The sequence below is a fragment of the Ornithorhynchus anatinus genome, chromosome 2 (genome assembly GCF_004115215.2).
Source record: "Ornithorhynchus anatinus isolate Pmale09 chromosome 2, mOrnAna1.pri.v4, whole genome shotgun sequence".
In the NCBI taxonomy this organism is placed as follows: domain Eukaryota; kingdom Metazoa; phylum Chordata; class Mammalia; order Monotremata; family Ornithorhynchidae; genus Ornithorhynchus; species Ornithorhynchus anatinus.
In genome coordinates this window covers 32,391,098-32,408,302 of record NC_041729.1, presented here as the reverse complement: position 1 = coordinate 32,408,302, position 17,205 = coordinate 32,391,098, and the positions used below count along the sequence as shown (strand labels likewise).

At 49.5% G+C, this 17,205-nt stretch overlaps 1 protein-coding gene across 1 annotated transcript in view; it reads left to right on the top strand.

Moving 5' to 3' along the window:
- The first annotated feature begins 791 nt into the window (after positions 1–791).
- The window catches only part of AQP8 (aquaporin 8), a 28,960-nt gene continuing 12,546 nt past the window's right edge, over positions 792–17,205 (top strand). The window contains exons 1-3 of the mRNA XM_029050036.2: positions 792–1,080; positions 2,221–2,476; positions 12,635–12,761. Of these exons, the coding sequence (XP_028905869.1) occupies positions 2,229–2,476; positions 12,635–12,761 (375 nt within the window). The 5' untranslated portion in view covers positions 792–1,080; positions 2,221–2,228. The remainder of the gene's footprint in view (positions 1,081–2,220; positions 2,477–12,634; positions 12,762–17,205) is intronic.

Genomic DNA, 17,205 nt, shown 5'->3' with positions numbered 1-17,205 from the left:
CCTTGGCAACCTCTCACAAGAATTTCAAGTTGGCTTCCTACCGCTCTGTTCCAAAAATGTCTCCGCCTCAGCACTTACCACAGTGCTTGGCACAGAGTAAGCGCTTAATAAATACCAGCATCATTCTGATTACTTTCTGTGGGCCAGATGGCATCCAAGCATCTGCTCCTAGACCCCTGGTCCAGATCCTCAGGGCAACCGAGCTGCTGGTCTTGTTCATGGAGCCGGAAGATTGGTGCGTTGGCGGGAACGCTCAGTGCTCTCCCTGCGGTCCCTAGAGAATAGCAGGAGCTATCGTGCTCCCACGCTATTCCCTGGAAAAGCAAGGGAATAATAGTAGTAATAGTAATAATAATAATGATAATTATAGTATTTGTTAAGCCCTTACTATGTGCCAAGCACTGTTCTAAGCACCAGGGTTAGATACAAGGTAATCAGGTTGTCCCACGTGGGGCTCACAGTCTTAATCCCCATTTTACGGATGAGGTAACTGAAGCTCAGAGAAGTGAAGTGACTTGCCCAAAGTCACCCAGCAGACAAGTGGTGGAGCCGGGATTAGAACCCACGGCCTCCGACTCCCAAACCCCTGCTCTTTCCACTAAGCCACGCTCCTTGGCTTGGGAGTCAGAAACCAGTTTCTTCTGACTCCCAGGCCCATGTGGCTCGTTATGGGCAGGGACTCTGTTATATTGTACTCTCCCAAGCGCTTAATACAGTGCTCTGCACACAGTAAGCTCTTAATAAATACGACTGACTGATTGACTGGCTCTACCCTCTGGCCACGCTGCTTCTCTTAAGCACCTTCCTCATCTCTCTTCCAGGCATGGAGGCTTGGAGGGAGTACCGGTTTGGGTTTCAGGGAACAAAAAATCCTCCTGCCTCATTTCCACTCAGGTTTAAGTTAAGGACCACCGAATGCTTTAGTTTGGATTTTCTGGCAGGTTCTGGAAAGTCCATGCGTCCCTTGAGTTTGGCAAGAGAAAAGGCCGGTGGTTCTCCCAGTCCAAGGAACCGCAAGAGTCCTCCGAGTACGAATCACCCTCCAGAACACAGCCACGGCCTGCACCTGTGGGTCATGCAGTAAGAGGAATTGCATTTTTTTTTTCCCTCTGTTAGCTGATAGCTTTAAAATATCCTTGAACCATAGCCCTACAGAGATAAATAACGTTTCCATTCCAATAGCCGGGAGGACCCACCTCTCCGATTTTATTGCATTCTTTGCACCAATGTCAATCCAGAAGGGTTTTTAAACCCCGGCGGGGCAGGTCAAGTGGTGGAAGCCTTTCAGTATCACCAGGAGATAAGCTCCGCTCGCTCCGCCGGCCCAGGGGCACAGTTATCGGGCTTCTTCCTGCGGCAGGGGTGGAGAGAAGAGTCCGGCTTCCTCGAGAGGCGCCCGCACTGCAAAAGGAGGACGTCAGAGGTAGCTATTTTCTCTAATAATAATAATTATGGTATTTGCGAAGCGCTTACTGTGTGCCAAGCACTGTTCGAAGCGCTGGGTAAGATACAAGGTAACGAGGTTAGACACGGCCCCGGTCCCAGTTGGGGCTCACCATCTTAATCTCCATTTTACAGACGAGGTAAGTGAGGCACAGAGGAGTGAAGCGACTTGCCCACGGTCACACAGCGGATAGGTGGCGGAGCTGGGATCTGAACCCGCGTCCTCCGACTCTCGAGCCCGTCCTCTTGCCACTAGGCCACGCTGCTTCTCTAGGCCGCCAACTCCGCTCTGGGTCCCCTGGCCTGGGCCTCGAAGGCGTCCATGGACAGCGGGAGAGAAGCGCGGCTTGAGCCCGCAGGTTTCAGTCCCGTCAGGATGGGGAAGCAAGCTTCCCCTGGGGGGCTGGGAGCTTGTAGGAATAGGAGCTCTATCAGTCTGTCAGTCAGTCGTATTTATTGAGCGCTTACTACGTGCAAAGCACTGTGTACTGAGCGCTTGGGATAGTACAGTAGAACGATAGACACATTCCCTGCCCGCGACGAGCTCACGGTCTAAAGGGGGAGGCAGATATTAATATAAATAAATGATACATATGGACATAAGTGCCGTGGGGCTGGGAAGAGGGTGAATAAAGGGAGCAAGTCAGGGTGACGCAGAAAGGAGTGGGAGAAAAGGAAAGAGGGGGTTAGGGAAGGCCTCTTGGAAGAGGTGAGCCTTCAATAGGCTTTGGGGGTGGGCTCGGGTGACCCCGCTTCCTTTCCCGTCTCCTGTTTCAGCCGCCCCCATGTGCGACGTGGAATTGGGAGGGATGAAGAAGGAGCCCGTCAGCGAAGGCCAGTCGGGGCCCGCCGAGCCTCACTGGTTTGAGCGGAACGTGCAGCCCTGCCTGGCGGAGGCGGTCGGTTCCGCCCTCTTCGTCTTCATCGGGTGCCTGTCCGTCATCGAGAACGCGGACGGGACGGGCAGGCTGCAGCCGGCCCTGGCGCACGGACTGTCCCTTGGCCTCATCATCGCCATTTTGGGAAACATCAGGTAGGCGCGCACCTCGGGCTCCTTTAATCTGGCGTCCGGCCCTTGGAGACGACCGTGGTCTCTGTTAAGCCCTTAGTATGTGCCGAGAGCTGGGGCGGATAATGGGGTCGGACACGGTCCCCGTCCCACGCGGGGCTCACGGTCTAAGAGGGGGAGAGGGAACAGGTATCGGACCTCCATTTTACAGATGAGGAAACCGGGGCACGGAGAAGTTTAAGTGACTCGTCCAGGGTCTCACAGCAGGCTAGTGGCAGAGGGAGGATTAGAACCTAGGTGACTGCCGGGCCCGAGCTCTTTCCACTGGGCCACACTGGTTCCCCATAGCTCACCCCTGCTCACCTGCTCCTGAGCCTTCCAATACCCCAACTACAGCACCCAGCGAACAGTTAGCGCTCGGTAAAGACGATCGATCGATCGATCGCCTTTGGTGGCAAATTAAGTGGATTCTAAAAGAGAAGTCCGGTAGGTATTTCGTGGGTCAGATTTCTGTTTATGGAGACCTCCAGTGGGGAAGATACCTAGCTAGATCAGTTAATGAGATGTCCGAGGAAGACCATATAATATATTCTATTGTTATTGTGCCAGACTTTATGGAGAGACTCCGTAGTGCTCTCTCAAGCACTTGGTACAGTGCTCTGTGTATAGGAATTAATAATAATAATGTTGGTATTTGTTAAGCGCTTACTATGTGCAGAGCACTGTTCTAAGCGCTGGGGTGGATACAGGGTAATCAGGTTGTCCCACGTGAGGCTCACAGTTAATCCCCATTTTACAGATGAAGTAACTGAGGCCCAAGAGAAGTTAAGTGACTTGCCCACAGTCACACGGCTGCCAAGTGGCAGAGCAGGGATTCGAACCCACGACCTCTGACTCCCAAGCCCGGGCTCTTTCCACTGAGCCAGGCTGCTTCTACCATTGACTGTTTGAGTGATGAGCTTCCAACTACCTGGTGTGGTTCATTTCTTTTTTTAATGGTATTTTAAAGCACTTAATAGGTGCCAGCTTAGTATAGTAGCATTACGCGCCGACGTAGATAGAAGCCGATCATGTTGGACACAGTCCATGTCCCACAAGGGGCTCACGAGTCTTATCCCTGTTTTACAGATGAGGTAACTGAGGCCCAGAGAAGTTAAGTGACTTGTCCCAGGTCACACAAGGCAAGTGGCAGAGTCAGGATTAGAACTCAAGTCCTTCTGACGCTCAGGCGTGGGCTCTAACCACTGGGCGACACCGCTTCAGTTGCGGTCGGGGATCGTGACTGTCCCGGTGTCTCTGTTGGGTTTCATGGAGGGATCGGAGCCTGGCTCTCTGCTCCTCAAAGGGTTCCTCTGGAGAGCTTCTCTTGTCCTCCTCTGAAAATAGCACTAGAGGTCTTGAAAAAGGTGATGTTAAAGCCCGAAGATGAGGAGAAAGGGAGGGAAAAGCCGTCAGTGGGAGAGAGTCTTGCTGGGTATAATTTCTCTCATTTATATATAAAAAAAACATAAAAGAAAGAAAAAGCAAGCAGGTTGTGGAAATCTTTCAAATGGCTTTGGCTGGCTTCAGGGAGGCATCAGCTGCTTCTGATGAGAAATTGCCTTTTCACATGAGAGATTTAATAACTTCTGAACACTGATGCTTTTCAAGTGACCGAGAGAGCATTATATAGAAACTGTTGAATATTTGATTTCCTAGAGAAAATAGATTCTAGGGCAGTTCTGTGGCAAGTAAGTGGATTTAAAAGAAAAAAAAATACAATGGATTGCAAGAAAGTCAGAATAAACAGGTTGAAAAAAAAGAACTGCACGTGAAATTGGTTTCAAGCAGCAGTCTATGATTTCTATTCACAGCCAGCCTTCCGGAGTTATCTGCGGGATGATTAATGGACCAGGCAGAGTGGCTTCGGAGGTGAAGACGGTGGGAAACTCTCCCCCGCCTCACCATCACCCCGTGCTGCTCTGAAACAGAAGGGGTTAGGCTTCAGGTTTCCCAAGAGTGTGTATTAATAATAATAAGAAGAAAATAAGAATGATAATAATAATATCTGCATGAGGATGGGAAGGGAAAACACCAAGTGGTTCTCAGAAAATTCCAAGTGTCTGAATGTCCCACTAGGAGGGAATGGTCAGCAGAAGATTTTCCAGCTGCTTCCCTCCTCTATCCCCAGCTTCCTATTTCTATCCCGGGCAGTCCTTAGAAGGCGTTCAAATTCTAGGTAGCCTTGGAATTCTTGGAAAGAGGGCTCCGATCTGGATTCCAAACACAGCCAACAGCTCAATCCATTCAGACCTGATATCCCACTTGATGGATTATACCCACCCCACTACTCCTCCATCTTCGGAGAAGCAGCGTGGCTTAGTGGATAGAGCATGAGCCCGGGAGTCGGAGGAGTGGGTTCGAATCCCGGCTCTGCCACGGGTCGGCTGTGTGACCTCGGGCAAGTCACCTTCCTTCTCCGAGCCGCAGTGACATCTGTAAAATGGAGATTGAGAACTGTGAGCCCCACATGGGACAGGGACCGTGTCCAACCCGATTTGCTTGCATCTACCCCAGCGCTTAGTACAGCGACCGGCACATGGTCATCATACCATAATTATTTTCTCGCTCTTGCCATCGATGGAAGCCCATTCCGCTTCCCCTTGGCACGTCACTCTGGGGAGGTAAAGAGGAGATGGCATGCAGATCGATCGGTTTGGCTACCTCTTGTCTGTACAGGGCCAGTTAGGTGAAAATGAGCTTTCTGGATCATCTGTAGATTTTAATTATCCCTTTTCTATCAGTCTCCCCGTGGTCACAGAGGGTGGAGAGTTGGCTTTAAAAACTAGGGTCTCAGCTCTTGCTGTTTTTATTTTTTAAAGAAAGAAGCAAGTTCAAATGAGGAAAACAAACCCTCAGAAGCTCAATAATAATCAGGGTGGGATTGGTTAAGGGCGTATAATGCGCCAAGCTCTGGGATAGATTCAAGATAGCCAGGTCAGACACTGTTCCTGTCCCACAGGGAGCTCACAGTATAAGGAGGGAGGGAGATCGGGTATTTAGTCCCCATTTTACAGATGAGGAAACCGGGGCCCAGAGAAGTGAAGTCACTGCGGTCCCACAGCAGACGAGTTGATTGAAGCAGCATAGCTCAGTGAAAAGAGCATGGGCTTGGGAGTCAGAGGTCTTGGGTTCGAATCCCGGCTCTGCCACTTGGCAGCTGTGTGACTGTGGGCAAGTCACTTAGCTTCTCTGTGCCTCAGTTCCCTCATCTGTAAAATGGGGATTAAGACTGTGAGCCTCACGTGGGACAACCTGATTACCCTGTATCTACCCCAGCGCTTAGAACGGTGCTCTGCACATAGTAAGCGCTTAACAAATACCGACATTATCATTATTATTATTATTATTACATAACCAGGCTGGACATGGTCCCTTTTCCATACCGGGCTCACAGGCTGAAGTACAAGTGAGTAGAATTAAATTGCCATTTTACAGATGCTGGGGCACAGAGAAGTTAAGCGACTTGCCCAAGGTCACACGGTAAGCGAGGTGCAGTGACTGGATTAGAACCCGAGTCCTCTGACTTCCAGCCTTGGGGAAGCAGCATGGTGTGATGGATAGAGCATGGGACTGGAAGTCAGAAGGTGAAGGTTCTAATTCCAGCCTTGCCACTTGTCTGCTGTGTGACCTTGGGTAAGTCACTTCACTTCACTGTGCCTCAGTATCTCATCTGTAAAATGGGGATTAAGACCGTGAGCCTCGTGTGGGACACAGACTGAATCCGACCCGATTTGCTTGAATCCCACCCAGTGCTTAGTGTAGTGCCTGGCACGTAATAAGTGCTTAAGAAATATCACAATTATTATTATTATTATTGTTCTCTAGGCCACTCTGCTTCTCTAGTCACTTCACTTCTCTGTGCCTCAGTTACCTCATCTGTAAAATGGGGATTAAGACTGCGAGCCCCACGTGGGACAACCTGATTCCCCCGTGTCTACCCCAGCGCTTAGAACAGTGCTCGGCACATAGTGAGCGCTTAACCAATACCAACATTATTATTATTAAATGCGTGAAAGTGACTCTTCTGTTTGCAAGGCTAAGGAGGACAGCGTTTGAATCGGCAGGGCCCAGGATGCCTCTCCCAGGTTTCCAGGTCCCCGTCCAGAAAACTGGGCATAGGAGTGAGGAGTGGAGCGAGGCCTAGCCTTGCCGTGAAGGACACACTGAGGTGACCCCCGTCTGTGCCCGCCAGGCTGCCGGATTTGAGCTTTTGCCCTCCCCAATCCCCCAGGCCTGTGCAGTAGCTCCTCTCTGAGCCCCTGGACAAGTCTCTCCCCTAGTCCTCCCGCTGAGGGGTAGTGCAGCCTCGTGGGCGGAGCCCAAGCCTGGGAGCCAGCAGACCTGAGTTTTAGCTCGGCTCGGCCGCGTGACCTCGGCAAGTCACTAATCCTCCCTCTGACTCAGTTTCTTCATCTGTCAAATGGGGATAAGATATCTGTTCCCCCTCATTTTTAGACGGTGAGCCCCACGTGGGATAGGACTGTGTCCACTGTATCTATTCCAGCACTCGACGCCTAGCAGGGGCTTAAAATATCTCAGTCGTTATAATTATCCACACCGCCACACTCGGGGAGATCCTTCTAGGCTATTTCTCTGGGAATGAATTCGTCCTACAGTCACTCGGGGGTCAGCCGACCCACTCCCTCCTGCCTGAGATTCCTGCTCCACCCACAGCAGCCCCTCTAGCAGCCAGTGGTCTTCTCCTTATTAGTCCGGTTCCTCCCGTCCGGGCTCTGGACAATTTGTCTCCCTCCCCAGTGTTTATCCCCTTCCATTATATTCCAGTGACGAGGTACAGATATCTTTTATTTTGTGAGCCCCCTGCCGCGAGGGTGCTGGGAATTATCATATAATGACTGCCCTATAATGCCTGGAAATGAATTCACTTCAAAATTAATTCTCTATTGGTTCAGTCAATTAAAGCCCAGTAATTCCATTACCTTTTTAATTAAAGCAGAATAATGAGGAGTACGCATGGTCTCACAAATCTATATCATCCGTTTAGACCATAATTTATTACTGGGGTTCGCCGGTTGTAAATCACAGTCGTCGTCGGCACCGCCTCGTGCGGACCGCTTTAATCAAATGACATTTGTGTTCGCATTCCCGGTGAAGACAGTGTTCGAGGCCCCGCGGACAAGATAATCGACGATTCTATCTTAGATCTGGTCGGTGCCTTGTCTTGTGACGTAGTGGATAGAGCACAGGCCTGGGAGTCAGAAGGTTGCGGGTTCTAATCCCAGCTCCTCCACTTGTCTGCCGTGGGAACTTTGTCAAGTCACTTCACTTCCCTGTGCCTCAGTTCCCTCAACTGTAAAATGGGGATTAAGACTGTGAGCCCCGTGTGGGACAGGGACGGTGTCCAGTGTGACTATCTTGTATCTACTCTGGTGCTTAGAATAGTGCCTGGTACGTAGTAAGTGCCTAACAAATACCATAGGCCTCAGAGTCGTAATCCCCACTTTCCAGCTGAGGTAACTGAGGCACAGAGAAGTTAAGCGATTTGCCCAAGGTCACACAGCAGACTTAGTGGCGGAACGGGGATTAGAACCCAGGTCCTTCCGACTTCCAGGCCCGTGCCCTATCCACTAGGCCATGCTGCTTTTCTCTTCATTCCAGGACTTCCTGGAGCTTCGTGTGAAAAGACTTGATGCTGACATCTCTCCCTCTAGGCTGTAAACTCACTGTGGGCAGGGAACACGTCTGCCAACTCCGTTATAGTGTATTCTTCCAAGCGCTCAGTACCATGTCGTGCACGCCGTAAACGCTCAGTAAATATGATGGATCGATCGGTCGACTGCGCCATCCAAAAGGGCGGATGAGAAAACAGGTCCTCAAGTAGGAAACTTTGCATGAAAGGGAAGTTGGGGCCCTTGACCGGAGAGTATTTTCAGCATCTCTGCGCTGTTCCCACGGCCCCTCGAAAAGGGGAAGTGAGGGCTTTGTTTTGACCGAGCCGGCCCTCCCTGGGGTCTTCTCGGTTCTCAGCCACCCCTCGATCATGTGGAGAGCGACATTTGCAGGTGTGAGCTTTGCCTCCTCTTCCTTTTCTTTTCTCCCAGATCCCTTTTTGGGGGTCCCGCTGGCCTTGCGGTAAGCCAAGCTCATTATTCCTTCATTCATTCATTTATTCATTCAGTCGTATTGATTGAGCACTGACTGTGTGCGAAGCACTGAACTGAGCGCTTGGAAGAGTACGGTGTAACAATAAACGGACACATTCCCTGCCCACAACGAGCTTACGGTTTTAATTGTTTGGAAACCCTGACAATCCTTGTTGCGTTCAATCTTGGACCTCTGGGCAGCCCCCTTCTCCTAAAGGCATGGTAATGTCTCTTGCCTTTAATTTCTTTCATTTTTTTTAAAAAAATGGTATTTGTTAAGTGCTTACTATGTTCCAGGCACTATTCTCAGTGCTGGGGTGGATACAAGCTAATCAAGTTGGGCATAGTCCCACTTACATGGGACTCACAGTCTTCATCCCCCTTTTACAGATGAGGGAACTGAGACCCAGAGAAGTGAAGTGACTTCCCCAAGGTTGCGCAGCAGACAAGTGGTGGAGCTGGGATTAGAATCCAGGACCTTTTGACTCCCAGGCCTGTGCTCTATCCGTTAGGCAACACAACTTGAGCCGAAATAGGGACCTGACCATTTCTGAATTTAAAAGGCTACTCTCCTTACCTTCGATCAAGTCGATCATTTATCAGTCAATCAATTCAGTGTATTTAATTGTGCGGCTACTGTGTGCAGGGCATTTATGAGCTTATTTTGAAGCCGCGTGGCTTAGTGGAAAGAGTGCGGGCTTGGGAGTCAGAGGTCGTAGGTTCTAATCCCGGCTGTGCCACTTAGCACCTGTGTGACTTTGGGCAAGTCACTTAACTTCTCTGTGCCTCAGTTACCTCATCTGTAAAATGGGGATTAGGACTGTGAGCCTCATGTGGGACAACCTGATGACCTTGTATCTACTCCAGTGCTTGGGACAGTGCTTGGCACATAGTAATTGCTTAACAAATACCATTATTATTATTATTGATAATATTTTCTCCCTCCATACAGACACACGCATTTATATATACATGCATATTGAATTACCTCTTTGATGAGTTCCTCTCAGGCTCTAGTGATAAATTATAAATTTATTGAGCGCTAGCTGTGCGAAGAGCACTGACTGTACTAAGGGCGTGGGAGAGCACAATATAACAGAGTTGGTAGACACAAGATATATAAACATTTAAAATCAAAATATATGTACACGCCCACGCAGTGTTAATTTCAAACACTCTAGTCGTAAATAGTCTAATACTAAACGCCGGAGGAGAGACAACATAATCACGTTGGACACAGTCCCTGTCCGACACGGGGCTCACAAACCGAAGGGGAGGGAGAACAGGGATTCCCAACCATTCGTATTTCAGTTGTAATTTATCGAGCGCTTACTACGTGCAGAGCACTGTACTAAGCGTTTGGGAGAGTACCCTATAACAACCCACCAAGAGCTCAGAGTTTAGAGGATTCCCTCCAGGCTCTGTGAGGGAACATCAATTCTGGAACCTCTGGGGCTTCCTGCAGAGATGGTTGGGGGTGAGTTCCTTGATCAGGGATGTCCGGAAGTAGCCAACCCGTAGGACGGTCACTTTAAAATAAATGCTCAGATGGTTACGGGGTTGAGCGGGAAGAATGAGGGGAGGACAAGGGAGGAGAAAAGCTCCCGATGAGCCAGGATCAGCCCGTGTTTAATGGAGATCCCCTTCCGGGCGCTTCCCTTTCCTTCTCGCTTCTCTCCCTCCGTCTTCCTCCTTCTCTCGGCCCCAGTTTGAAGGGAGACGTTAGCGTTTGGAACTGGGCTCTCCCATCCCCCCTCATCACCTGTCTATTCATTCATTCATGCAATCGTATTTATTGAGTGATTACCACCGTGCAGAGCACTGTACTAAGCGGTCGGAAAGTAGAATTCGGCAACGAGCAGAGACAATCCCTGTCCACACCGGGTTTACAGTCTGGAAGGGGTAAGGCAGACCTCAAAACAAGTAAACAGGCCTCAGTATAAATAAATAGAATTATAGATACGTACGCATCGAAACAACCTGTTGCCGGTGAATGGGAAGCCAGGGCAGGTGGCTCTAGGTTGTTCAGTCCTCTAGACTGTAAGCTCGTTGTGGGCAGGGAATGTGTCTGTTATATTGTTCTATTGTCTTCTCCTAAGCACTTAATACAGTGCTCTGCACACAGTAAGCGCTCAGTTAAGATGATTGCCTGACTCGGAAGGCTTTTGTGGTTTACCCCGTCTGTGACTCGGTCTGCCAGCTGTCCTCCAGTGTTTTCTGAGCAGCTCTTGGGCCCCCAACCCTGACCCAGAGGCTACTGGAAGTTGCAAACAATAACTTAACATGGCTTTAAGAAGCAGTGGGGCCTAGTGGATACGGTAGAGGGGTAGGCTGGTGCTTACTGTGTGCAGAGCACTGGACTAAGCGTTATTATTAAGCGTTGGCTTAATAATACCAACGGTATTTGTTAAGCGCTCACTTTGTGCCGAGCACTGATCTAAGCCCTGGGGTAGATACAAGGTAATCAGGTTGTCCTACTTGGGCTCGCGGTCTTAACCCCCACTTTACAGATGAGGGAACAGAAGCCCAGAGAAGTTAAGTGACTTGCCCAAAATCACACAGCTGACAAGTGGCGGAGGCAGGATTAGAACCCACGAGCAGGCTCCCAAGCCTGTGCTCTTTCCACTTAGCCACGCTGCTTCTCAGGATACCTTGCCCGGCCATCCACTGAGGGAGCCGTCGGTTCAATCGATCGTATTCATCGATCGATCGATCGAGCATATTTATTGAGCGCTTACCGTGTGCAGAGCCGTGTACTAAGCGCTTGGGAGAGTGCGATACGACAGAATTAGGAGACGCATTCCCTGTCCACAACGCGTTTATAGTCCATACATCCATACGGTCCATACATCCCAGCGTCAGGGACCCCCTTCTCTCCCCCGCCACCCAAAACCGACCCTCCAGATGGTCACACCTGTGCCCTTTCTACTGGCTGCAAGCTTGACTAGTGCAGCAGCAATTTGGGCTGCAAGTCCTCTTTTTTTTAATTAACGGTATTTGTTCATTCATTCAATCGTATTTGTCGAGCAGTTACTGTGTGCAGAGCACTGTGCTGAGCGCTCGTGAGCATACTGTACCGTAATAAACAGACACATTCCTGCTCACAATGAGTTTCACTCTAGAGTAGTGCTTACCGTGTGCCAGGCGGTGGGGTCCATACAAGTTCATCAAGTTGGGCACAGGCCCACGTCCCACGTGATGATGATGATAATGGTATTTGTTAAGTATTTACCATAGTTCAAACACTGTTCGAAGCGCTGGGGTAGATACAGGTTAATCCGGTTGGGCACAGGCCCACGTCCCACATGGCGCTCAGTCTTAATCCCCATTTTACAGAGTCAGCCAGTCAATCGTATTTAGTGAGCACTTACACGGTGCAGAGCACCGTGTTAAGTGCTTGGGAGAGTACAGCGTAGCTCAGTGGAAAGAGCTCGGGCCTGGGAGACAGAGTCATGGGTTCCAATCCCGGATCTGCCACTTGTCAGCTGGGTGACTGTGGGCAAGTCACTTCACTTCTCTGGGCCTCAGTGACCTCATCTGTCAAATGGGGATGAAGCCTGTGAGCCTCACGTGGGACAGGTTGATCACCTTGTTTCTATCCCAACGCTTAGAACAGTGCTCTGCACATAGTAAGTGCTTAACAAAAGCCAACATTATTATTATTATTATTACAATATGACAGTATTACAGATACGTTCCCTGCCCACATCGAGCTCACAGTCTAGAAGGGGAGTAACTGAAGCGAAGCGATTTGCCCACACAGCAGACAAGTGGCGGAGCTGGGATTAGAACCCAGGTCCTCCTGACTCTGAGGCCCACGCGCTATCCACTAGGCCACGCTGCTTCTCAACCGTGACCCATGGCGGTTAAGCACGTCTCTTGCTTCCCGCGAGGGGTAACAGTTGTGTCGTTACCTGGGCACTCTGCCCCGGCACCCACCGTCCTTCGTTGAGTGGATACGTTTTATCTCAGCTGAAATTCCGAATCCCTCCTGGGGCCATCTGACTGTTCCTCTCTTCTTTCCCATGATTTCAAGTGGTGGCCACTTCAACCCAGCCGTTTCCTTGGCAGCCATGCTGATTGGAGGATTGAATTTCATGATGCTCTTCCCTTACTGGATCTCACAGCTTTGCGGAGGGCTGATAGGAGCTGCTTTGGCAAAGGTATTGTTACCATTATCTGGGGTATTGGTTAAATGCCTACTATATATCAAGCACTGTTCTAAACACTGGGATAGAGGCGAGTCGATACGACGTCAGAGATCGTGAGGCCGCGGCCCGGGAAGGGAGATGAATATTTTAGTGCTCGTTGAGGGCAGGGAATGTGTCTACCGACTCTGTTATATTGTCATATTGTACTCTCCCAAGTGTTCAGTACGGTGCTCTGCACCCAGTAAGTGCTTAATAAAAACAACGGATAGATTAAAGATAACGGTTTTGTAACGGGTGGCCTGAATGAAAGGGCAAAGCTGAAGTCATGGGCTCTGAAATTGAGGGGAGACGATTACCGATAATTTCGGGATGTTGGGTAGCAAAATAAGATGTCCTGCCTCCTTGTTTTCCAGAGTAATCTGCTGTGTTTGTATGTGTGTGTGTATGTGTGCCTGGATATTAACATGGGGTTGCTTAGAAATTTTCCCACGTCTGCATCTCCCACCTGAAACAGCATGGCATAGTGGATAGAGCAATGGCCTGGGAGGCAGAAGGTCATGTGTTCTAATCCTTGCTCCGCCACTTGTATGCTGTGTGACTTTGGGCAAGTCGCTTCACTTCTCTGGTCCTCAGTTAGCTCATCCGTAAAATGGGGGCTAAGACGGTGAGCCCCATGAGGGACAGAGACTCTGTCCAACCCAATCCCCCTACAGCACCTGGCACATATAACATTATTATTAATATTAATAATAACTGTGGTATTTGTTTAGCGGATACCGTGTCAAGTACATAGTATTATATGTACGTAGATACTCTGTGTCAAGTATTGTACTAAGCACTGGGGCAGATGAAATAATTGTGGTACTGTTAAGTGCTTATTATGTGCCAAGCACTATACTAAGCACTGGGGCAGTGCTATGATTTGGTAAGTGCTTACTATGCGCCGAGGACTGTACTAAGCACTGGGTCAGATATGAGTTAATCGGGTCCCTCACTGTCTAAATAAGAGGGAGAACAGGTATTAAACCCTCATTTTGCAGATGAAGGAACTGAGGCACAGAGAAGTGAATTGACTTGCCCAAGATCACTCAGCAGGTATGTGGGATTAGAAACCAGGTCCTCTGACTCCCAGGGCTGTGCTCTTTCCAAAAGGCCTTGCTATACAATAAGATCAGATACAATCCCCGTCCCTTATGGGGCTCACATCTAAGAGGAAGGGAGAAGAAGGATTTTACCCTCTTTTATCAATGAGAAAACTCAGGCCCAGAAGAGTAAAGTGCCTAGTGGAAAGAACACGGGCCCGGGAGTCAGAGGATCTGGGTTCTAATCCCGGCTCCGCCACTTGTCCGCCGTGGACCTTGGGCAAATCACGTCACTTCTCTGTGGCTCAGTTACTCAATCTGTTAAATGGGGATTAAGATGGTGAGTCCCATGGGGGACGGGGACTACGTCCCACCCGATTTGCTTGTATCCACTTCAGCGCTTAGTACAGACACATATAAGCGCTTAACAAGTACCACAATTATTGTTGTCTGAGGTCACGGAGCAGGCAAGGGATGGAGGCAGGATTAGAACCCAGGTCTTACTGATGGGGATCCCGTCTTGTACTTCTGATGAACTTCCCAACCTCTTAACGTGATGCATTCTACCTCGGTAAATAGCATCGCCTCTTCCAGAGGTCTGCTCGGCCAATCATCAGCTGCATCTGCGTGGGATGGAAGTTTAGTGGAAAATTGTTCTGATGACCAGCCTGCTTGAGGTCACGGGGTGGGAACAGGAAACTAGGACCAATGACTTTGGAGTCAAGTGGCCCAGCCCAACACGGGTGTGTAAGCTCGTGGTGGGCGGGGAATGTGTCTCTTTACTGTTATATTGTGCTCTCCCAAGCACTTATTACAGTGCTCTACACACAGTGAGCGCTCAATAAATATGTTTGAATGAATGAATGGGAACCCTAATAAGACTGATGGACAGCAGTAGGCTTTTCCAACTCCTGCCCCATCTGAGTCTTCTCTCTCACCACCGTGTTGCCACCTGGAAACCCTCAAGGGGGTCCTCTGAGGCCGTGCCAGCTGGAAGCCGGGTCAGGGGGTCGTGGCACCGTCTGGAAAGTGACTGTGGTTTCCAGGGCCGTTGAGAGGGGCACAGAAGGACACGGTCTCGTAGCCCGGAATCGATCCGCCTGGGACTGCACCCATCCTGAAACTTTCTGATAAATCCTACTCATCACCGACAAACACTTTTTGGGTCTGAGTGAAAGGGGAGCCGGACTGTGAGAACTGTGTATGCTTGGGATTAGGTTTGAGGATAAGCAGTGTGCAAAACCAGCCATTATCAAGGAAATATTTGCAGATTTTCCCAGGCTCAAACATCAGTAGAGAATGTCCCTTTCCTTGGGGAGCGAGGAAGCAGTTCTGGTTTAGTACAAGAGGTCAGTTTCATTCCTGACCTCGAACTGACATTTTGGGGTCACTCTGGGGAGGTGGGGGGTGGTCACTGAACCTTCCTGGGCATTTCTCTGTTTACCCATCTTTAATTAGGTTTCCTTACTCCTGAAAGATGTTTTGGTCATCAAATTGTTTGAAATATTTGGTCGAAAATGACCTTGAAGTGCCAAGTAGCAACATGATTTAGTGGAGAGGATGAGACTCCGGGAGTCCCGAGACCGGAGGGGGTAGGGGGGCTTCATCCCAGCTCTCTCTTGGGCCCACATGTGTGACCTTGGGCAGGTCACCTAACTTCTGTGAGCTTCAGTTTCCTCATCTATAAGATGGAGATATTAATACCTGCCTCTCTCTACCTCCCAGGAATATAGGGAAGATAAAATGAGATATAGATGATAGGAAACTGCTTTGGAAAAAATCAAGGTGCTATTAAGGTATTATTATCATCATCAAGCATGACAGCCCATGAGATTTTCACACCCACCTCACTCTCCTTCAGAACTAATTTATCAGGCTGCATCTGGAAGGTGCGGCTACTCAGCCAGCCTCCTTATCCTGGCCCTAATAATAATAATTGTGATATTTGTTAAGCACTTATTACATGCCAGGCACTCTACTAAGTGCTGGGCACTCTACAAAGCCGAAGGGGCCGGACATCCGTGTCCCCCACAGGACTCTCGGTCTTAATCCCCATTTCACAGATGAGGTAACCGAGGCCCAGAGAAGCAAAGTGACTTGCCCAAGGTCACACAGCAGACAAGTGGTGATGCCGGGATGCCAGGATTAGAACCCCGGTCCTCATGATCCACAGGCCCACCCTCCATCCACCAAGTCCCGTACTAAGTCCTGAGATAGATACAAAGAAGGTCGAGTTGGATGCAATCCCTGTCCCACATGGGGAACACAGTCTAAGGAGTAAAGGGAGACTTCTGTCAACCCCTGAATCATGGGGTGTGTGCCCGGTGTCCTTCCTGAAGCAAAAACCTGGGGAGAAATGGCTAATAAACCTCATAGAATCTTATTGGACTAAATAATCCTTGCTCCCTGTTCCTTTCAGCCACCCTGCTGCCTATATTTTACTAGCGTGGTAAAATGTTTTAGGTGTCCAAGCCATGATGTACCTTTATTCATGCGGCCATCGAGCGCATTTATAGTATAGTTCCGGAATAGTTCTAATAATAATCCTAGTATTTGACTGTAAGCTCATTGTGGGGCAGGGAATGTGTCTACCTACTCTGTTGTACTGTACTTTCCCAACTGCTTAGCACAGTGCTCTGCATACATTAAGCACTCACTCAGTAGGGTGAATGACTGATTGATTAAGTGCTCCGGCCCATCGCTGTACTAAGCACATGGGTAACTGCAAAATAATCAGGTTGGATACGATTCCTATCTTGCAGGCTAAGAAGGAGGGAGAACATGTATGGAAACCCTAGTTTACCAATGAGGAAACTGAGGCCCAGAGAAGTCAAGCAACTTGTACAAGGTCACACAGTCGGCAAGGGGCAGAGCAGGATTAGAACCAGGTCCTCTGACTCGCAGGCCTATCCTCGTTCCACTAGGCCATGCTGCTTCTTAGTCCTGGAAGTTAATAGAATAGTTCTGGAGCTGTTTTGCAGTGAATCTTCCTACTCTTCATTCTTATTAGAATCCATTCCCGTATTCTCCATTAGCTGCTTTCCTAAACCTCTTCCAGGTGTAAGAAATGACAGGATGGTGGGTAGATTGGCATAAAGCTGGCATTTTCATTTGCCTAAGCAGACCGCGCAATCGATTCTCAAACAGTTTTCCCGTTAAAAAACTTTTTCGGCCCACCCCGAGGATTGTCATTCCCCGATTTTTTTCCTCTCTTCTGATCTCTCCCACTTCTCACTCTCCCACGGTCCCCACACTAGAAGCCTAAGACTGAAAGGGGAAGGGGCGGGAGAGACCAGACACCTAAGACACCCGAGGGAGAACTTGGTTGGGCTATAAGGGCCACCCAAAGAGGTCAGGTTGCTCTGCGGTACAGC